At 51.4% G+C, this 22,267-nt stretch overlaps 1 protein-coding gene across 1 annotated transcript in view; it reads left to right on the top strand.

Moving 5' to 3' along the window:
• Positions 1-8,287: 8,287 nt before the first annotated feature.
• LOC311164747 (myosin-binding protein C, fast-type-like) overlaps positions 8,288-22,267 on the top strand; it is a gene marked incomplete at both ends in the record, with an annotated part of 75,149 nt that continues 61,169 nt past the window's right edge. The window contains 4 exons of the mRNA XM_084224325.1: positions 8,288-8,509; positions 13,894-14,097; positions 18,090-18,161; positions 19,273-19,381. Coding sequence (XP_084080451.1) covers positions 8,288-8,509; positions 13,894-14,097; positions 18,090-18,161; positions 19,273-19,381 — 607 coding nt within the window. The remainder of the gene's footprint in view (positions 8,510-13,893; positions 14,098-18,089; positions 18,162-19,272; positions 19,382-22,267) is intronic.

The raw sequence follows: 22,267 nt of genomic DNA, 5'->3' as shown, positions 1-22,267 counted from the left end.
GGGTGACACTTTTTGAGGTGACATTTATTGGGTGACACTTTGGGGGTGACAATTTTGGGGTGACATTTATGGAGTGACATTTTTGGGGTGACACTTGGGGGTGTCAATTTTGGGGTGACACTTTTAGGGACACTTTTGGGGTGACACTTTTGGGTGACACTTTGAGGTGACATTTATTGGGTGGCACTTTTTGGGGTGACATTTATTGGGGTGACACTTTTTGGGGTGACATTTTTGGGGTGACACTTTTTGAGGTGACATTTATGGGGTGACACTTTGGGGTGACATTTTTTGGGTGAAAGTTTGGGGTGGCATTTTTGAGGTGACAGTTTTTAGGGTGACATTTTTTGGGTGACACTTTTTGGGGTGACATTTATTGGGGGTGACAACTTTTGGGGCAGTTTTTGGAGTGACAATTTTGGGTGACATTTATTGGGGTGACATTTTTTGGGGTGACACTGGGGGTGACATTTTTGGGGTGACAATTTTGGGGTGACACTTTCTGGGTGACACTTCGGTGTGACATTTTTTAGGGTGACACTTTTGGAGTGACATTTTTTGGAGGGTGACATTGGGTGTGGCACTTTTGGGGGTGCCATTTATCGGGGTGACATTTTTGGGGTGGCACTTTTTGGGGTGATGCTTTTTGGGTGACACTTTTTTGGGGTGACACTTTTGGGTGGCATTTTTGGGGTGACAATTATTAGGGGTGACATTGGGTGTGACACTTTTGGGTGGCATTTTTGGGGTGACACTTTTTGGGGTGACACTTTTGAGGGGACACTTTTTTGGGGACCAGTCTGGGGGTGGCAAATTTTGGGTGACACTTTTGGATGTGGCACTTTTTGGGACAGTTTTTGGGGTGACATTTTTTGGAGGGTGACATTGGGTGTGACACTTTTAGGTGACATTTTTTGGGGTGACACTTTTTGGGTGCCATTTATTGGGGGTGACACTTTGGGGTGACAATTTTGGGACAGTTTTTGGTGTGACACTTTTTGGGGTGACATTTTTTGTGGCATTCTTTGGGGGTGACAATTCTGGGTGACACTTTCTGGGTGACACTTTGGGGTGCCATTTATTGGGGGTGGCACTTTGGGGTCTCAATTTGTGGGACAGTTTTTGGGGTGACAATTTTGGGGTGACATTTTTGGGCCAGTCTTTGGGGGTGGCACTTTTTGGGGTGACATTTATTGTGGTGACACTTTCTGGGTGACAATTTTGGTGTGACATTTTTTGGGTGACATTTTTGGGGTGCCACTTTTTGGGGTGACATTTTTTGGAGGTGACATTGGGTGTGACACTTTTGGGTGGCATTTATTGGGGTGACGCTTTTTGGGGTGACACTTTCTGGGTGACATTTTTTGGGTGACATTTTTGGTGCGACATTTTGGGGTGACATTTTTTGGGCCAGTCTTTTGGGGTGACAATTTTGGGTGACACTTTCTGGGTGACACTTTTGGCCTGACATTTTTTAGGGGTGACACTTTTTGGGACAGTTTTTGGGGTGACATTTTTTGGAGGGTGACATTGGGTGTGACACTTTTGGGTGCCATTTATTGGGGGTGACACTTTTTGGGGTGACACTTTTTGGGGTGCCACTTTTTGGGTGCCACTTTTTGGTGCGACATTTTGGGGTGACATTTTTTGAGGACAGTTTTTGGAGGGTGACATTTATTGGGGTGACACTTTTTAGGGTGACACTTTTATTGGGGTGACACTTTTGTGGTGACATTTTTGAGGTGACACTTTTTGGGACAATCTTTGAGGGTGACACTTTTGGGGTGACATTTATTGCCAGTGGCACTTTGGGGTGACATTTATTGGAAGGTGACACTTTTGAGGGTGACACTTTTTAGGTGACGTTTATTGGGTTGGTACTTTTTGGGTGACACTTTTTGGGGTGACACTTTTGGGGTGACAATTTTTGTGCAGTGACACTTTTGGATGACACTTTTGGGGTGACACTTTGGGGTGACATTTTTTGGGGTGACGCTTTTTGGGGTGACATTTATTGGGGTGACACTTTGGGGTGACATTTTTTGGTGCGACATTTTGGGGTGACATTTTTTCGGGACAGTCTTTGGGGTGACACTTCTTGGGGTGACACTTTGATTGGGGGTGACAATTTGTGGGACAGTTTTTTGGGTGACAATTTTGGGGCGACATTTTTTGGGACAGTCTTTGGGGGTGACACTTTTTTGGGTGACACTTTTGGGTGACATTTTTGGTGTGACATTTTTTGGGTGACATTTTTTGGGTGACACTTTCTGGTGACACTTTTTGGGGTGACAATTTTTGTGACAGTCTTTGGGGGTGACATTTATTGGGGTGACACTTTCGGTGACACTTTATGGGGTGACACTTTTTGGGGTGACACTTTTGGGTGACATTATTTGGGACAGTTTTTGGGGTGACATTTTTGGGCTGACACTTTTGGGTGACACTTTTGGGGTGACACTTTTTGGGGTGACACTTTTGGGTGGCATTTTTGGGGAGACATTTATTGGGGTGACACTTTGGGGGGTGACACTTTTCGGTGACATTTTTTGGGGTGACATTTATTGGGAGGCACTTTTTGGGGTGACACTTTTGAGTGACACTTTTTAGGCAGTGACACTTTTTGGGTGACAATTTTGGGGGTGACATTTTTTGGGACAGTTTTTGGGGTGACACTTCGGGGTGACATTTTTGGGGTGACACTTTTTGAGTGACATTTATTGGTGGCAATTTTTGGGGTGACACTTATTGGGGTGACACTGGGTGACAATTTTTGGGTGACACTTTTGGGGTGACTTTTTTTGGAGGTGACACTGGGTGTGACAGTTCGGGGTGACATTTATTGGGGTGACACTTTTGGGTGACACTTTTGGGGGTGACATTTTTGGGTGACATTTATTGCAGGTGACACTTTTTGGGTGACACTTTTGGGGTGACATTTATTGGGGTGACACTTTGTGTGGCAGTTTTTAGGGTGACATTTATTGGGGTGACACTTTTGCGTGGGTGACAATTTTGGGTGACATTTATTGCAGGTGACACTTTTGGGTGACATTTTTCGGGGGTGACATTTTTCAGGGGACACTTTGGGGGTGACACTTTTGGGGGGAGGGGACACACGTGAGGACACGGGGACACTGCTGAGGTCACAGTGCCACCCCCGGTGTCACCCCCGGTGTCACCCCCAGTGTCACCTTCAGGGTCCCAGTGTCACCCTCAGTGTCACCCCCAGTGTCACCCTCAGTGTCACCTTCAGGGTCCCATGTCACCCCCAGTGTCACCCCCAGTGTCACCCTCAGTGCCACCCCCAGTGTCACCCCCAGTGTCACCCCTGGGGTCCCAATGCCACCCCCAGTGTCACACTCAGGGCCATTTTGGGGCCATTTTGGGCCATTTTGGGCCATTTGGGGACATTTTGGGGACATTTGGGACAATTCTGTCGAGTTTGGGGTCGGTTTTGAGGATTTTTAGTGATTTTAGGGACGTTTGGGAGGATTTTGAGGAGTTTGGGACAATTTTGAGGAGTTTTGGGCCGGTTTTGAGGAGCTTTGGGTGAATTTTGAGGAACTTTTGGGGATTTTGAGGAAGTTTGGGTGAATTTTGAGGAAGTTTTGGGGATTTTGAGGAAGTTTTGGGGGATTTTGATGAGATTTGCGGCGGTTTTGAGGAAGTTTTGGTGATTTTGAGGAGGTTTGGGGCGGGTTTAGGGACATTTGTGGGGATTTTGAGGCGGTTTTGGGGGATTTGATGAGTTTGGGGACAATTTTGATGAGTTTTGGGCCGGTTTTGAGGAGCTTTGGGTGAATTTTGAGGAAGTTTTGGGGATTTTGATGAGATTTTGGGCGGTTTTGAGGAAGTTTTGGTGGTTTTGAGGAGGTTTTCGGGGATTTGATGAGTTTTGGGACAATTTTGATGAGTTCTGGGCCGGTTTTGAGGAGCTTTGGGTGACTTTTGTGGAAGTTTTTGGGGATTTTGAGGAAGTTTTGAGGAGGTTTTGAGGAAGTTTGTGTGGTTTTGAGGAGTTTTGGGTGATTTTAAGGACATTTGTGAAGATTTTGAGGAGGTTTTGGGGGTTTTTGATGAATTTTGGGACAATTCTGATGAGTTTTGGGTCGGTTTGGAGGAGGTTTGGGTGATTTTAAGGACATTTGGGAGGATTTTGATGAGTTTTGGGTTGGTTTTAAGGAAGTTCAGGTTGGTTTTGAGGAGGTTTGGGACAATTTTGATGACTTTTGGGCTTTTTTCAAGGAATTTTGTGTTGGTTTTGAGAAGTTTTCGGTGATTTTGATGAGTTTTGGGCTGGTTTCAATGAGTTTCGGGTTGATTTTGATGAGTTTTGGGTTGGTTTTGAGAAGTTTTGGGTGATTTTGATGAGTTTTGGGTTGGTTTCAAGGAATTTTGGGTTGGTTTTGAGAAGTTTTGGGTGATTTTGATGAGTTTTGGGTTCGTTTCAATGAGTTTTGGGTTGATTTTAAGAAGTTTTGGGGGATTTTGATGAGTTTTGGGTTGGTTTCAAGGAATTTTGGGTTGGTTTTGAGAAGTTTCAGGTGATTTTGATGAGTTTTGGGCTGGTTTTGAGGAGTTTTAATGAATTTTGTTGCAATTTTCACCTGGTTTGGGGTATTTTGATGGGGTTTTCACAGATTCTTCTCTCCTTTTTGGCATTTTTCGCCACTTTTTGGTAATTTTGACTTTCCCAAGTGTTTCCCTCGGGATTTTTCCCCCCCAGCCCGGCCAGGTGAGGCGATGCCCTCCCCTCCCCCACCCCTGAGCGCACCTGGGGGACTTTGGGGCCATTTTGGGGAAGTTTGGGACAATTCTGACGAGTTCTGGGCTGGTTTTGAGGAGTTTTGGGTTGATTTTGAGAAGTTTGGGTTGCTTTTGAAGAGTTTTGGGTTGGTTTTGATGAGTTTTGGGTTGGTTTCGAGGAGTTTTGGGTTGGTTTCGAGGAGTTTTGGGTTGGTTTTGAGGAGTTTTGGGTTGGTTTTGAGAAGTTTTAGGTGGTTTTGATGAGTTTTGGGCTGGTTTCGATGAGTTTTGGGTTGATTTTAAGAAGTTTTGGGGAATTTTGATGAGTTTTGGGCTGGTTTTGAGAAGTTTGAGGTTGGTTTTGAGAAGTTTTGGGTGATTTTTGATGAGTTTTAGGTTGGTTTGGGGAAGTTTCAGGTGATTTTGATGAGTTTTGGGCTGGTGTTGAGGAGTTTTGGGTTGGTTTTGAGGAGTTTTGGGTGATTTTGATGAGTTTTGGGCTGGTTTCAAGGAATTTTGGGTTGGTTTTGAGACGTTTTGGGTGATTTTGATGAGTTGTAGGTTGGTTTTGAGGAGTTTTGGGGGGATTTTGAGGAAGTTTTGGGTGATTTTGATGAGTTTTGGGCTGGTTTTGATGAGTTTTGGATTGGTTTTGAAGAGTTTTGGGTTGGTTTTGATGAATTTTGGGTTAGTTTTGAGAAGTTTTGGGTGATTTTGATGAGTTTTGGGCTGGTTTCAAGGAGTTTTAGGTTGGTTTTGAGAAGTTTCAGGTGATTTTGATGAGTTTGGGGCTGGTTTCGAGGAGTTTTGAATTGGTTTTGAGAAGCTTTGGGTGATTTTGATGAGTTTTGGGCTGGTTTTGAGAAGTTTTGATGAGTTTCGGTGCAATTTTCACCTGGTTTGGGGGATTTTGACTGGCTTTCCATGGATTTTGACCTGGTTTTTGTGGATTTTTCTCCACTTTTTGGCATTTTTCTCCTCTTTTTGGTAATTTTGAGTTTCCCAAGTGTTTCCCTCGGGATTTTCCCCCCCCAGCCCGGCCAGGTGAGGCGATGCCCTCCCCTCCCCCTCCCCTGAGCGCACCTGGGGGACTTTGGGGCCATTTTGGGGAAGTTTGGGACAATTCTGACGAGTTCTGGGCTGGTTTCGAGGAGATTTGGGTGATTTTGATGCACTTTGAGAGGATATTGAGGAAGTTTGGGTTGTTATGATGAGTTCTGGGCTGGTTTTGATGAGTTTTGGGTTGATTTTGATGAGTTCTGGGGGATTTGATGACTTTTGGATTGGTTTCAAGGAGTTTTGGGTTGATTTTGAGAAGTTTGGGGTGATTTTGATGAGTTCTGGCCTGGTTTTGAGGAGTTTTGAGTTGATTTCGATGAGTTTTGAGTTGGTTTTGAGGAGTTTTGGGTTGGTTTTGATGAATTTTGGGTTAGTTTTGAGAAGTTTTGGGTGATTTTGATGAGTTTTGGGCTGGTTTTCATGCGTTTTGGGTTGGTTTTGAAAAGTTTTAGGTGATTTTGATGAGTCTTGGGTTGGTTTTGAGGAATTTTGGGTTGGTTTTGAGACGTTTTGGGAGGTTTTGAGAAGTTTCAGGTGATTTTGATGAGTTCTGGGCTGGTTTCAAGGTGTTTTGGGTTGGTTTTGAGAAGTTTCAGGTGACTTTGATGAGTTTTGGGCTGGTGTTGATGAGTTTTGGGTTGGTTTTGAGAAGTTTTGGGTGATTTTGATGAGTTTTAGGTTGGTTTCAATGAGTTTTGATGAATTTTGGTGCAATTTTCACCTGGTTTGGGGGATTTTGATGGGATTTTCACAGATTCTTCTCTCCTTTTTGGCATTTTTCACCACTTTTTGGTAATTTTGATTTTCCCAAGTGTTTCCCACGGGATTTTTCCCCCCCAGCCCGGCCAGGTGAGGCGATGCCCTCCCCTCCCCCACCCCTGAGCGCACCTGGGGGACTTTGGGGCCATTTTGGGGAAGTTTGGGACAATTCTGACGAGTTCTGGGCTGGTTTCGAGGAGTTCTGGGTTGATTTTGAGAAGTTTGGGGTGATTTTGATGAGTTTTGGGTTTTGGGAGTTTTGGGTTTTGGTTTTGAGGAGTTTCAGGTGGTTTTGATGAGTTTTGGGTTGATTTTGATGAGTTTTGGGTTGGTTTTGAAGAGTTTTGAGTTGGTTTTGATGAATTTTGGGTTGGTTTTGAGGAGTTTTGGGTGATTTTGATGAGTTCTGGGTTGGTTTCGAGGAGTTTTGGGTTGGTTTCGAGACGTTTTTGGTGATTTTGAAGAGTTTTGAGTTGGTTTTGATGAATTTTGGGTTGGTTTTGAGACGTTTTGGGTGATTTTGATGAGTTTTTGGTTGGTTTTGAGGAGTTTCAGGTGATTTTGATGAGTTTTGGGTTGGTTTTGAGGAGTTTCAGGTGGTTTTGATGAGTTTTGGGTTGATTTCGATGAGTTTTGGGTTGATTTTAAGAAGTTTTGTGTTGATTTTGATGAGTTTTGGGCTGGTTTTGATGAGTTTTGGGTTGATTTTGATGAGTTTTGGGTTGATTTTAAGAAGTTTTGGGGGATTTTGATGGGTTTTGGGTTGGTTTCGAGGAGGTTTGGGTTGGTTTTGAGAAGTTTTGGGGGATTTTGAGGAGTTTTGGGTTGGTTTTGGGAAGTGTCCGGTGATTTTGATGAGTTCTGGGTCAGTTTTGAGAAGTTTTGGGTGGTTTTGATGAGTTTCGCTGCAATTTTCACCTGGTTTGGGGGATTTTGATGGGATTTTCACAGATTCTTCTCTCCTTTTTGGCATTTTTCACCACTTTTTGTTAATTTTGAGTTTCCCAAGTGTTTCCCTCGGGATTTTCCCCCCGAGCCTGGCATGGTGAGGCGATGCCCTCCCCTCCCCCATCCCTGAGCGCACCTGGGGGACTTTGGGGCCATTTTGGGGAAGTTTGGGACAATTCTGACGAGTTCTGGGCTGGTTTCGAGGAGTTTTGGGTGATTTTGATGCACTTTGAGAGGATATTGAGGAAGTTTGGGTGGTTTTGATGAGTTCTGGGCTGGTTTTGATGAGTTTTGGGTTGGTTTTGATGAGTTTTGGGTTGGTTTTGAGAAGTTTCAGGTGGTTTTGATGAGTTTTGGGTTGGTTTTGATGAGTTTTGGGTTGATTTTAAGGCGTTTTGGGGGATTTTGATGAGTTTTGGGGCTGGTTTTAAGGAATTTTGGGTTGGTTTTGAGACGTTTTGGGTTGATTTTGATGAGTTTTAGGTTGGTTTTGAGAAGTTTCAGGTGATTTTGATGAGTTTGGGGCTGGTTTCGAGGCGTTTTGGGTTGGTTTTGAGAAGTTTTGGGGGATTTTGATAAGTTCTGGGTCGGTTTTGAGAAGTTTTGGGCGGTTTTGATGAGTTTCGCTGCAATTTTCACCTGGTTTGGGGTATTTTGACGGGGTTTTCACAGATTCTTCTCTCCTTTTTGGCATTTTTCTCCACTTTTTGGTAATTTTGAGTTTCCCAAGTGTTCCCTCGGGATTTTCCCCCCAGCCTGGCATGGTGAGGCGATGCCGCGCACGCCGGCCTCCAGCGAGGAGGACGAGGGCGGTCGGGGCTCCGAGTACCCCGAGGCCGACTCGGACTCGGGCAGTTCCCGCGAGGGCCCCCCCGGGACCAACCCCGGCCCCTCCCGGGGACCCCCCCGGGGCCCGGCCCGGCCCCCGCCGGCGCCCGAGGACCATTTCAGCATGATGGTGTTCCGCATCGGCATCCCCGACCTGCACCAGACGGTGAGGGCGGGAAACGGCCCGGGAGGGGCGGGAAACGGCCCGGGAGGGGCGGGAAACGGCCCGGGAGGGGCGGGAACTGGCGGGAATTGGGCGGGAAACGGCCCGGGAGGGGCGGGAAAACGGCCCGGGAGGGGCGGGAAACGGCCCGGGAGGGGCGGGAACTGGCGGGAACCGGGCGGGAATTGGGCGCGGAAACGGCCCGGGAGGGGCGGGAAACGGCGGGAAACGGCGGGAATTGGGCGGGAAACGGCCCGGGAGGGGCGGGAAACGGCGGGAACCGGCGGGAAACGGGCAGGAAACGGCGGGAACCGGGCGGGAATTGGGCGCGGAAACGGCGGGAATCGGGCGGGAAACGGCCCGGGAGGGGCGGGAAACGGGCGGGAAATGGGCGGGAATCGGGCGGGAAACGGGCGGGAATCGGGCGGGAAACGGCCCGGGAGGGGCGGGAACCGGGCGGGAAACAGCGGGAATCGGGCGGGAAACGGCGGGAACCGCGCGGGAATCGGGGGGTGAATCGGGGGGGAATCGGGGGGGGAACGGGCACAACCGGGCGGGAACCGGCAGGAACCGGGCGGGAATCAGGCGGGAAACGGCGGGAATCAGGCGGGAAACGGCGGGAACCGGGCGGGAATCGGGCGGGAATCGAGCGGGAATCGGCGGGAACCGGGCGGGAATTGGGCGGGAACCGGGCGGGAATTGGGCGGGAAACGGGCGGGAATCGGCGGGAACCGGGCGGGAATCGGGCGGGAATCGAGCGGGAATCGGCGGGAACCGGCGGGAATCGGGCGGGAATCGAGCGGGAACCGGGCGGGAATCGGGCGGGAACCGGTGGGGAGGGGCCGGGAAAAACCGCGGGGGAGAGGGGGAAAATTGGTGATTTTTGTCCCAAAATATTGGGAATTTTGCACATCAAAATTGGGAGTTTTTCATCCAAAACTGGGGAGTTTTCCACCCAAAAATTGGGAATTTCAACCCCCCAAAATTGGGAATTTTTCATCCATAAATTGGGAATTTTCCACCCAAAAATTGGGGAGAACCTCAAAAAAATTTGGGAATTTTCCACCCAAAATTGGGAATTTTTCACCCCAAAATTTGGGATAGCATCCCCCAAAATTGGGAATTTTTCACCCCAAAATTTGGGATAGCATCCCCCAAAATTGGGAATTTTTCACCCAAAACTGGTAATTTTCCACCCAAAAATTGGGAGTTTTGCACCCAAAATTAGGAGTTTTCCACCCAAAAATTGGTGAGAATCTCAAAAAAATGTGGGAATTTTCCCCTAAAAAATTGGGAATTTCACCGCCCCAAAAATGGGAAATTTCACTCCAAAATTGGGAATTTTCCACCCAAAAATTTGGGAATTTCCGCCACCAAAATTGAGAATTTTCCACCCAAAAATTGGGGAGAACATCAAAAAAATTTGAGAATTTTTCCCTAAACAAATTGGGAATATCACCACCTAAAATTGGGAATTTTCCACCCAAAATTGGGAATTTTCTCTCCCAAAAATTGGGAATTTTCCACCCAAAAATTGGGAATTTCACCGCAAACACTGGGGAGGACCTCAAAAAAATTGGGGAATTTTCCCCTAAAAAACTGGAATGTCACAGCCTCAAAATTGGGAATTTTCACTCCAAATTTGGGAATTTTCCACCCAAAAATTGGGGAGAACCTCAAAAAAATGTGGGAATTTTCCCCTAGAAAAATTTGGGAATTTGCCACCCAAAAATTGGGAATTTTTCACCCCCAAAATCCGAATTTTTGGGGATTCTTTAGGGCTTTTTGGGGGGATTTTTTCGGGCCTTTTTGGGACATTTTGAGGCAATTTGAGGCATTTTCCCCACCTGGGGCCCCCCAACCCTGGGATTTTTTAGGATCCCCCCGATTTGGGGTTTCACTTTTGGGGTTCCCCCAGCCCTGACCCCCCAAATCTGCATTTTTGGGGTTCATCCCAGGGATTTTTGTGGCTTTTTTGGGCCATTTTGAAGCCGTTTAGTGCCATTTCCTCATCCAACACTCCCCAACCCCGGGGTTTTTTAGGATCCCTCCATTTGGGCTTTCACTTTTGGGGTTCCCCAACCTGACCCCCCAAATCTGCATTTTTGGGGTTCATCCCAGGGGTTTTGGGGGCTTTTGGGGCCTTTTTGGGCCATTTTGAAGCCATTTAGAGCAATTTCTCCACCCGGCACTCCCCAACCCCGGGGATTTTTAGCATCCCATGATTTGGGGTTTCACTTTTGGGGTTCCCCAGCCCTGATCCCCCAAATCTGCATTTTTGGGGTTCATCCCAGGGGTTTTTGGAGTTTTTTGGTTTTTTTGGGGGGCAAATTGAGGCGATTTGAGGCATTTTCCCCACCTGGGGTTCCTCAACCCCGGGGTTTTTTAGGATCCCCCCGATTTGGGGGTTTCACTTTTGGGGTCCCCCAGCCCTGACCCCCCAAATCTGCATTTTTGGGGTTCATCCCAGGGGTTTTGGGGGCTTTTTGGGCCATTTTGAAGCCGTTTAGAGCAATTTCTCCACCCGACACTCCCCAAACCCCGGGGGTTTTTAGGATCCCCCCATTTGGGGTTTCACTTTTGGGGTTCCCCCAGCCCTGACCCCCCAAATCTGCATTTTTGGGGTTCATCCCAGGGGTTTTTGGAGTTTTTTGGGAGTTTTTTGGGGGCAAATTGAGGCGATTTGAGGCAATTTCCCTACCCAGGGCTCCCCAACCCCGGGGATTTTTGGGCTCCCCTGATTTGGGGTTTCACTTTTGGGGTTCCCCCTGCCCTGACCCCCCAAATCTGCATTTTTGGGGCTCCCCAGCCCTGATCCCCCAAATCTGCATTTTTGGGGTTCATCCCAAAGGATTTTGGGCCTTTTTGAGCCATTTTGAATCCTTTTAGTGCCATTTCTCCACCTGGGGTTCTCCAACCCCGGGGATTTTTGGCATCCCCTCACCCCAAACCCTCCCAGGTTTCACTTTTGGGGTTCCCCCTGACCTGACCCCCCAAATCTGCATTTTTGGGGTTCATCCCAGGGGTTTTGGGGGCTTTTTGGGCCATTTTGAAGCCATTTCCTCACCCAATACTCCCCAAACCCAGGGGTTTTTAGGATCCCCCAATTTAGGGTTTCACTTTTGGGGTTCCCCCTGCCCTGACCCCCCCAAATCTGCATTTTTGGGGTTCATCCCAGGGGTTTTTGTGGTTTTTTTGGCCATTTTGAAGCCATTTAGTGCCATTTCCTCACCCGACACTCCCCAACCCGGGCGGTTTTTTAGCATCCCCCGATTTGGGGTTTCACTTTTGGGGTTCCCCCAGCCCTGACCCCCCAAATCTGCATTTTTGGGGTTCATCCCAGGGGTTTGGGGAGGTTTTTGGGGGTTTTTTTGGGGCAAATTGAGGCGATTTGAGGCATTTTCCCCACCTGGGGTGCCCAAACCCGGGAGTTTTTAGGATCCCCCCATTTGGGGTTTCCCTTTTGGGGTTCCCCCTGCCCTGACCCCCCAAATCTGCATTTTTGGGGTTCATCCCAGGGGTTTTGGGGGATTTCGAGGCTTTTTGGGCCATTTTGAGGCAATTTGAGGCATTTTCCACACCCAACTCTCCCCAACCCCGGGGATTTTTGGGCTCCCCTGATTTGGGGTTTCACTTTTGGGGTTCCCCCAGCCCTGACCCCCCCAATCTTCATTTTTGGGGTTCATCCCAGAGGATTTGGGGGCTTTTTGGGCCATTTTGAGGCAATTTGAGCCAATTTCCCTACCCAGGGCTCCCCAACCCCGGGGTTTTTTAGGATCCCATGATTTGGGCTTTCACTTTTGGGGTTCCCCCCGCCCTGACCCCCCCAAATCTGCATTTTTGGGGTTCATCCCAGGGGTTTTGGTGGCTTTTTGGGCCATTTTGAAGCCATTTAGACCAATTTCTCCACCCAACGCTCCCCAACCCCGGGGATTTTTGGGCTCACTTCATTCAGGGTTTCACTTTTGGGGTTCCCCCCACCCTGACCCCCCGTTTTCCCCCTCCCCAGAAGTGCCTGCGCTTCGACCCGGGCGCGGCCGTGTGGGCGGCCAAGCAGCAGCTGCTGCTGCAGGGTTTCACTTTTGGGGTTCCCCCTGCCCTGACCCCCCAAATCTGCATTTTTGGGTTCATCCCAGGGGTTTTGGGGCTTTTTGGGGCTTTTTGGGCCATTTTGAAGCCGTTTAGTGCCATTTCCCCACCCGACACTCCCCAACCCCCGGGGATTTTTGGGCTCCCCCCATTTGGGCTTTCACTTTTGGGGTTCCCCTTGCCCTGACCCCCCAAATCTGCATTTTTGAGTCTCATCCCAAAGGATTTTTGGGGTTTTTTGAGCCATTTTGAGGCAATTTGAGGCATTTTCCACCCCCAACTCTCCCCAAATCCCGGGTTTTTTAGCATCCCCCGATTTAGGATTTAATTTTTGGGGTTCCCCCCGCCCTGACCCCCCGTTTTTGGCCCTCCCCAGAAGTGCCTGCGCTTCGACCCGGGCGCGGCCGTGTGGGCGGCCAAGCAGCAGCTGCTGCTGCAGGGTTTCACTTCTGGGGTTCCCTCTGCCCTGACCCCCCCAAATCTGCATTCTTGGGGTTCCCCCTGCCCTGACCCCCCCAATCTGCATTTTTGGGGCTCCCCCAGCCCTGATCCCCCAAATCTGCATTCTTGGGGTTCATCCCAGGGGTTTTGGGGGATTTTGAGGCTTTTTGGGCCATTTTGAGGCGATTTGAGGCAATTTCCCCACCCAACACTCCACAAACCCGGGAATTTTTGGGCTCACTTCATTCAGGGTTTCATTTTTGGGGTTCCCCCGCCCTGACCCCCCAAATCTGCATTTTTGGGGTTCATCCCAGGGCTTTTTGGAGTTTTTTGGGGTTTTTTTGGGGGCAAATTGAGGCGATTTGAGGCATTTTCCCCACCTGGGGTGCCCCAACCCCGGGGATTTTTGGGCTCCCCTGATTTGGGGTTTCCCTTTTGGGGTTCCCCCAGCCCTGACCCCCCAAATCTTCATTCTTGGGGCTCCCCCAGCCCTGACCCCCCAAATCTGCATTTTTGGGGTTCATCCCAGGGGTTTTTGTGGCTTTTTTGGGCCATTTTGAATCCTTTTAGAGCAATTTCCTCACCCAACACTCCCCAACCCTGGGGTTTTTTAGCGTCTCCTGATTTGGGGTTTCACTTTTGGGGTTCCCCCAGCCCTGACCCCCCAAATCTGCATTTTTGGGGTTCATCCCAAAGGATTTTGGGGGATTTCGAGGCTTTTTGGGCCATTTTGAGGCAATTTGAGGCAATTTCCCTACCCAGGGCTCCCCAAGCCCGGGGATTTTTGGGCTCACTTCATTCAGGGTTTCACTTTTGGGGTTCCCCCCGCCCTGACCCCCCGTTTTGGCCCTCCCCAGAAGTGCCTGCGCTTCGACCCGGGCGCGGCCGTGTGGGCGGCCAAGCAGCAGCTGCTGTGCGCTCTGACCGAGGGGCTCCACGACGGCCTCAACTACGGCCTCTTCCAGCCGGCCGCCGCCGGCCGCGACGCCAAGTTCCTGGACGAGGAGCGCCCGCTGCGCGACTACCCCCAGAGCTTCGACCAGGGCGTGCCCTACCTCGAGGTGGGCGTGGTCAGCGGCCGGGGGGGCGTGGTTAGTGTGGGTGGGGTTCTGGGGGGGTGAGGTTTCCATTTGGGGTGTGGTGTATGGGGAGGAATTGAGATTAAAGTGGTGGATTTGGGGTTAAAATGGTGGAGAGTGGGCGTGGTCAGGCTTTGGGTGTGGTCAAGAGGGGCGTGGTCAGTGTGGGTGTGGTCCGGGGGGGTGTGGTGTCGGTTTGGGGTGGGGTATGTGGGGAGAAATGGGGATTAAAGTGGTAAATTTGGGGTTAAAATGGTGGAGAGTGGGCGTGGTCAGGGTGGATGGGGCGTGGTTAATGTGGGTGTGGTCCTGGGGGGTATGGTGTCGGTTTGGGGTGTGGGATATGAGGAGAAATTGAGATAAAAGTGGTGGATTTGGGGTTAAATTTATGGGGAGTGGGCGTGGTCAGAGTTAGGGTGGGGTCCCATGGGCGTGGTCAATGTGGGTGTGGTCCTGGAGGGGTGTGGTGTCGGTTTGGGGTGGGGTATGTGGGGAGAAATGGGGATTAAAGTGGTAAATTTGGGGTTAAAATGGTGGAGAGTGGGCGTGGTCAGGGTCACAGTGGGCGTGGTCAGTGTGGGTGGGGTCCTGGAGGGGTGTGGTGTTGGTTTGGGGTGTGGGATATGAGGAGAAATTGAGATTAAAGTGGTAAATTTGGGGTTAAAATGGTGGAGGGTGGGCGTGGTCAGGGTTAGGGTGGGGTCCCGGGGGCGTGGTCAGCATGGGTGTGGTCCTGGGGGGGCGAGGTCTCCATTTGGGGTGTGATATATTGGGAGGAATTGAGATTAAAGTGGTGAATTTGGGGTTAAAATGGTGGAGAGTGGGCGTGGTCAGGGTCGAAGGGGGCGTGGTTAATGCGGGTGGGGTCCTGGGGGGGTGGTTTCCATTTGGGGTGTGGTGTATGGGGAGAAATTGAGATTATAGTGGCCAATTTGGGGTTAAAATGGTGTAGGGTGGGCGTGGTCATGGTTGAAGGGGGCGTGGTCATCGTGGGTGGGGTTCTGGGGGGGTGTGGTGTTGGGTTGGGGTGGGGTGTGTGGGGAGAAATTGAGATTAAAGTGGTGAATTTGGGGTTAAATTGATGAAAAGTGGGCGTGGTCATGGTCGAGGGGGCGTGGTTAATGCGGGTGTGGTCCAGGGGGGTGTGGTGTCGGTTTGGGGTGGGGTTTGTGGGGAGGAATTGAGATTAAAGTGGTAAATTTGGGGTTAAAATGGTGGAGAGTGGGCGTGGTCACGGTCGAGGGGGGCGTGGTAAATGCGGGTGTGGTCCTGGGGGGGTGGTTTCCATTTGGGGTGTGGTGTATGGGGAGAAATTGAGATTATAGTGGCCAATTTGGGGTTAAAATGGTGGAGAGTGGGCGTGGTCAGGGTCACAGGGGGTGTGGTTAATGTGGGTGTGGTTCTGGAGGGGTGTGGTGTTGGTTTGGGGTGGGGTTGATGAGAGAGAAATGGCATAAAAGTTGCGAATTTGGGGTTAAAATGGTGGAGAGTGGGCGTGGTCAGGGTCACAGGGGGCGTGGTTAGTGTGGGTGGGGTTCTGGGGGGGTGTGGTGTCGGTTTGGGGTGGGGTATGTGGGGAGAAATGGGGATTAAAGTGGTGGATTTGGGGTTAAAATGGTGGAGAGTGGGCGTGGTCATGGTTGAAGGGGGCGTGGTCAATGCGGGTGTGGTCCTGGGGGGGGTGGTGCTGGTTTGGGGTGTGGTGTATGGGGAGAAATTGAGATTATAGTGGGAAATTTGGGGTTAAATTGATGGGGAGTGGGCGTGGTCAGGGTCACAGGGGGCGTGGTTAATGTGGGTGGGGTTCTGGAGGGGTGTGGTGTTGGTTTGGGGTGTGGTGTGTGGGGAGAAATTGAGATTATAGTGGTGGATTTGGGGTTAAATTTATGGGGAGTGGGCGTGGTCAGGGTCGCAGGGGGCGTGGTCTATGCAGGGTGTGGTCCTGGGGGGGTGTGGTGTCGGTTTGGGGTGGGGTATGTGGGGAGAAATAGAGATTATAGTGGGAAATTTGGGGTTAATATGGTGGAGGGTGGGCGTGGTCAGGGTTAGGGTGTGGTCCCGGGGCGTGGTCAATGTGGGTGTGGTCCGGGGGGGCGTGGTTTCCATTTGGGGTATGGTGTGTGGGGAGAAATTGAGATTAAAGTGGCAAATTTGGGGTTAAAATGGTGTAGAGTGGGCGTGGTCAGGGTCAAAGGGGGCGTGGTTAATGCGGGTGTGGTCCGGGGGGGGCGAGGTTTCCATTTGGGGTGTGGTGTATGGGGAGGAATTGAGATAAAAGTGGCGGATTTGGGGTTAAATTGATGAAAAGTGGGCGTGGTCATGGTCGAAGGGGGCGTGGTTAGTGTGGGTGTGGTCCTGGAGGGGTGTGGTGTCGGTTTGGGGTGTGGGATATGAGGAGAAATTGAGATAAAAGTGGCGGATTTGGGGTTAAATTTATGGGGAGTGGGCGTGGTCATGGTCGAAGGGGGCGTGGTTAGTGTGGGTGGGGTTCTGGGGGGGTGTGGTGTTGGTTTGGGGTGTGGTGTGTGGGGAGAAATGGGGATTAAAGTGGTGGATTTGGGGTTAAAATGGTGGAGGGTGGGCGTGGTCAGGGTCGAAGGGGGCGTGGTTAATGTGGGTGTGGTTCTGGAGGGGTGTGGTGTCAGTTTGGGGTGGGGTATGTGGGGAGAAATGGGGATTAAAGTGGTGGATTTGGGGTTAAATTGATGGGGAGTGGGCGTGGTCAGGGTTAGGGTGGGGTCCAGGGGGCGTGGTAAATGTGGGTGTGGTCCTGAGTGGGTGTGGTGTCGGTTTGGGGTGGTGTTGTTGAGAGAGAAATGGCATAAAAGTGGCGAATTTGGGGTTAAAATGGTGGAGAGTGGGCGTGGTCAGGGTCACAGGGGGCGTGGTTAATGCGGGTGTGGTCCTGGGAGGGTGTGGTTTCTATTTAGGGTGTGGTATATGGGGAGAAATTGAGATTATAGTGGGAAATTTGGGGTTAAATTGATGGGGAGTGGGCGTGGTCATGGTTGAAGTGGGCGTGGTTAATGTGGGTGTGGTCCTGGGGGGTGTGGTGTCGGTTTGGGGTGGGGTATATGGGGAGAAATTGAGATAAAAGTGGCAGATTTGGGGTTAAAATGACATGGGGTGGGCGTGGTCAGGGTTTGGGTGTGGTCCCGGGGGCGTGGTCAGTGTGGGTGTGGTCCTGGGGGCGTGGTTTCCTTTTGGGGTGTGGTACATGGGGGAGAAATTGAGATAAAAGTGGCAACTTTGGGGTTAAATTAAAATAAAGTGGGCGTGACCAGGGTTTGGGTGTGGTCTGTGGGCGTGGTCACTGTGGGTGTGGTCCCAGGGCGTGGTTTCCATTTGGGGGCGGGGCTAAGGTGGAAGAATTTGGTTTAAAGTGGCAAAATTGGGGTTAAAATGATGCGGGGTGGGCGTGGCTAACCGGGAGGTGGGCGTGGTCAGAGGTCTGGATGGAGCCCCTGGGGGCGTGGTCTCTGTGGGTGTGGTCCTGTGGGCGGGGCTTCAATTTAGGGCGGGGTTTATGAAGGAGAACTGGGGTAAAAGTTGAGGATTTGGGGTTAAAATGATGGGGGCGTGGCCTATCGATGTGGGTGTGGCCATGTGGGCGTGGTCACAGTGGGCGTGGTCGCGGTGCTGGGTGTGGTCATCGGGTGGGCGGGGCATTTCTATTGGAGGGTGTTAATTGGGGGAAATTTTGCCAAAAGCGGCGGATTCGGGGTTAAAATGACGTCGGGTGGGCGTGGCCTATTGGTGGATGGGCGTGGTCGCTGTGGGAGTGGCTTAGGTCACACAGAGGGCGTTTCCTTCAGAGTGGGCGGAGCTTAGGGCAGGTAGAGGTCAAAACCAGCAGGGTGGGCGTGGCTTCAGACAGGGATAAGGTGCTTGCCAGTGGGTGGGCGTGGTCTGGGTGGGTTGGGGGCGTGTCCCCCGCTTGGGGGGGCGTGTCCCCGTGCTGACCCCGCCCCCAGTTCCGGTACAAGACCCGGGTGTACAAACAAACGAACCTGGACGAGAAACAATTGGCCAAGCTCCACACCAAGGTGGGTGGGACACGCCCCCTGCCCCGCGGCCACGCCCCCTCCGCCTCCCAACCACGCCCCTCTGATCATTGACCACACCCTGATTCCCTGGACACGCCCCTTCCATGTTCCACGCCCCTATGTGTTGGACACGCCCCCTGAACTTTGGCCACACCCATTCTACTCAACAACTCACTTGGCCACGCCCCTCTCATCGGTCACACCCCTTTTGTACATGGCCACACCCACTGTGGCCACACCCCTTTGTGCTTGGGCCACACCCATTACATGATGACATCACCGCTTTCCTTTTAGCCCCACCCCTTCTTCTGGCCACACCCCTCCTCTCTGAGGCCACACCCCCAGCCTGCATGGCCACGCCCCTCAGGGGTGTCCCCGAGTGTCCCCTGGGGACTCCTGGGGGTCCCCAAAGTGTCCCCAAATATCCCCAAAATGTCCCTAAAATGTCCCCAATGTCCCCAATGTCCATGATGTCACCGATGTCCCCAATGTCCCCAACCCCTCCAATGTCCCCAATGTCCCCCAATGTCCCCAATGTCCCCACTGTCCCTGTGCTGTCCCCAATGTCCCCAATGTCCCAAATGTCCCCAAATGTCCCCAAATGTCCCCAACCCCTCCAATGTCCCCAAGTCCCCCACTGTCCCCAATGTCCCCAAGTCCCCCACTGTCCCCACTGTCCCCCCAATGTCCCCAATGTCCCCACTGTCCCCAATGTCCCCACTGTCCCCAATGTCCCCAATGCTGTCCCCAATGTCCCCTGTGCTGTCCCCACTGTCCCCAATGTCCCCCAATGTCCCCAAGCCCCCCAATGTCCCCAATGTCCCCTATGTCCCCACTGTCCCCAATGTCCCCAATGCTGTCCCCAATGTCCCCTGTGCTGTCCCCACTGTCCCCAATGTCCCCCAATTTCCCCAAGCCCCCCAATGTCCCCAATGTCCCCAATGTCCCCAAGTCCCCTGATGTCCCCAATGTCCCCAATGTCCCCAATGTCCCTGTGCTGTCCCCAATGTCCCCAAGTCCCCCAATGTCCCCACTGTCCCCAAATGTCCCCGTACTGTCCCCAATGCTGTCCCCCCAATGTCCCCTGTGCTGTCCCCTGTACTGTCCCCAGACGGGGCTGCGGAAGTTTCTGGATTACGTCCAGCACGGCTCGGCCGAGAAGGTGGCGCGGCTGCTGGAGCGGGGGCTGGACCCCAACTACCACGACTCCGACTCGGGGGGTGAGACCCAAAACCTGCCAAATTCACCCCAAAATCATCCTCAAAAATCATCCCAAAAATCCCCAACTACCACAACTCCAACTTGGGGGGTGAGACCCAAAAACCCCCAAAATCACCCCAAAATCACCCCAAAAATCACCCCAAAATCACCTCAAATCATCCCCAACTACCACGACTCCGACTCGGGGGGTGAGACCCAAAACCTGCCAAATTCACCCCAAAAATCACCCCAAAAATCATCCCAAAATCACCTCAAATCATCCCCAACTACCACGACTCCGACTCGGGGGGTGAGAGACCCAAAATCACCCAAATTCACCCCAAAATCATCCCAAAATCACCCCAAATTCACCCCCCAAAAATCCCCAACTACCACGACTCCGACTCGGGGGGTGAGACCCAAAATCACCCAAATTCACCCCAAATTCACCCCAAAATCATCCCAAAAATCATCCTCAAAATCCCCAACTACCACGACTCCGACTCGGGGGGTGAGAGACCCAAAAACCCCCAAAATCACCCCAAAATCACCCCAAAATCATCCCCAAAAATCCCCAACTACCACGACTCCGACTCGGGGGGTGAGACCCAAAACCTGCCAAATTCACCCCAAAATCACCCCAAAAATCATCACAAAAATCATCCCAAAAACTCCCAAAATCACCGCAAAAATCATCCCAAAATCATCCCAAAAACTCCCAAAATCACACCAAAAATCATCCCAAGATCACCACAAAAATCCCCAACTACCACGACTCCGACTCGGGGGGTGAGAGACCCAAAAACTGCCAAAATCACCCCAAAAATCATCCCAAAAATCCTCCCCAACTACCACGACTCCGACTCGGGGGGTGAGAGACCCAAAAACCCCCAAATTCACCCCAAAATCATCCCAAAAGTCACCTCAAATCATCCCCCAAAAATCCCCAACTACCACGACTCCGACTCGGGGGGTGAGACCCAAAAACTGCCAAATTCACCCCAAAAATCATCCCCCAAAAATCATCCCAAAAATCATCCCAAAAATCCCCAACTACCACGACTCCGACTCGGGGGGTGAGAGACCTGAAACCTGCCAAATTCACCCCAAAATCACCCCCAAAAATCATCCCCAACTACCATGACTCCGACTTGGGGGGTGAGACCCAAAACCTGCCAAGATCACCCCAAAATCACCCCAAAAATCACCCCAAAAATCATCCCCAAAAATCATCCCCAAAAACTCCCAAAATCTCCCCAAAAATCATCCCAAAATCACCCCAAAAATCCCCAACTACCACGACTCCGACTCGGGGGGTGAGACCCAAAAACTCCCAAATTCACCCCAAAATCATCCCAAAGTCACCTCAAATCATCCCCAACTACCACGACTCCGACTCGGGGGGTGAGAGACCCAAAACTGCCAAATTCACCCCAAAATCATCCCAAAATCAGACCCAAATCATCCCAAAAATCACCCCAAATTCACCCCAAAAATCATCCCAAAATCATCCCCCAAAAATCCCCAACTACCACGACTCCGACTTGGGGGGTGAGACCCAAAACCTCCCAAAATCACCCAAAATCATCCCAAAAATCACCCCAAAAATCGTCCCAAAACCTCCCAAAATCACCCCAAAAATCATCCCCAACTACCACGACTCCGACTCGGGGGGTGAGACCCAAAAACTGCCAAATTCACCCCAAAAATCATCCTCAAAATCATCCCAAAAATCACCCCAAAATCACCCCAAAAATCATCCCGAAATCACCCCAAAAACTCCCAAAATCGTCCCCAAATTCACCCCAAAAATCACCCCCAAATCACCCCAAAAATCATCCCAAAATCATCCTCAAAATCACCCTAAATCATCTTCAAAAACTCCCAAAATCACCCCAAAAGTCATCCCAAAAATCCCCAACTACCACGACTCCGACTCAGGGGGTGAGACCCAAAAACTGCCAAATTCACCCCAAAATCACCCCCCAAAAATCACCCCAAAATCACCCCAAAATCATCCCAAAATCCCCCCCAAAAAGCACCTGGAACACCCCAAAAATCCCCCCCAATGTCCCCAATGTCCCCAAAACCCAAATTTCCCCCAAATGTCCCCAAATTTCCCCCAAATGTCCCCAAATCTCCCAAATACCCCAATGTCCCCAATGTCCCCAAATCCTCCCAGTGTCCCCAACCCTTCCCCCAATGTCCCCAAGGCCCCCAATGCCCCTGATGTCCCCAATGTCCCCAACCCCCCCGATGTCCCCAATGTCCCCAACCCCCCCAATCCCCTCAATGTCCCCAATGCCCCCAACCTCCCCAATGTCCCCAACCCCCCCAATGTCCCCAACACCCCCCAATCCCTCCAATGTCCCCAAATGTCCCCAACACCCCCAATGTCCCCAAATCTCCCAAATCCCCCCAATGTGTCCAATGTCCCCAATGTCCCCAAGGCCCCCAATGTCCCGAGCCACCCCAACGCCCCCCATGTCCCCAACGCCTCCAATGTCCCCAATGTCCCCAACAGCCCCAATGTCCCCAAAATCCCCACTGACCCCAATGTCCCCAATCCGCCCAGTGTCCCCAATGTCCCCAATGTCCCCAAATCTCCCAAATCCCCCAATGTCCCCGATGTCCCCAACCCCCCCAATGTCCCCGATGTCCCCAATGTCCCCAACGCTGTCCCCACTGTCCCCAGAGACGCCGCTGATGCTGGCGGTGCAGCGCGAGGGCCCCGGCGAGGTGGAGCCCCCGTGTCCCCAATGTCCCCAATGTCCCCAATGTCCCCAATGTCCCCAACCCCCCCAACACCCCCAATGTCCCCAATGTCCCCAATGTCCCCAGAGACGCCGCTGACGCTGGCGGCGCAGCGCGAGGGCCCCGGCGAGGTGGAGCCCCAGGGTCCCCAA

Source organism: Fringilla coelebs (genome assembly GCF_963513975.1).
Source record: "Fringilla coelebs genome assembly, chromosome: 36".
Taxonomy (NCBI): domain Eukaryota; kingdom Metazoa; phylum Chordata; class Aves; order Passeriformes; family Fringillidae; genus Fringilla; species Fringilla coelebs.
This window is presented reverse-complemented; position numbering and strand designations above follow the sequence as displayed.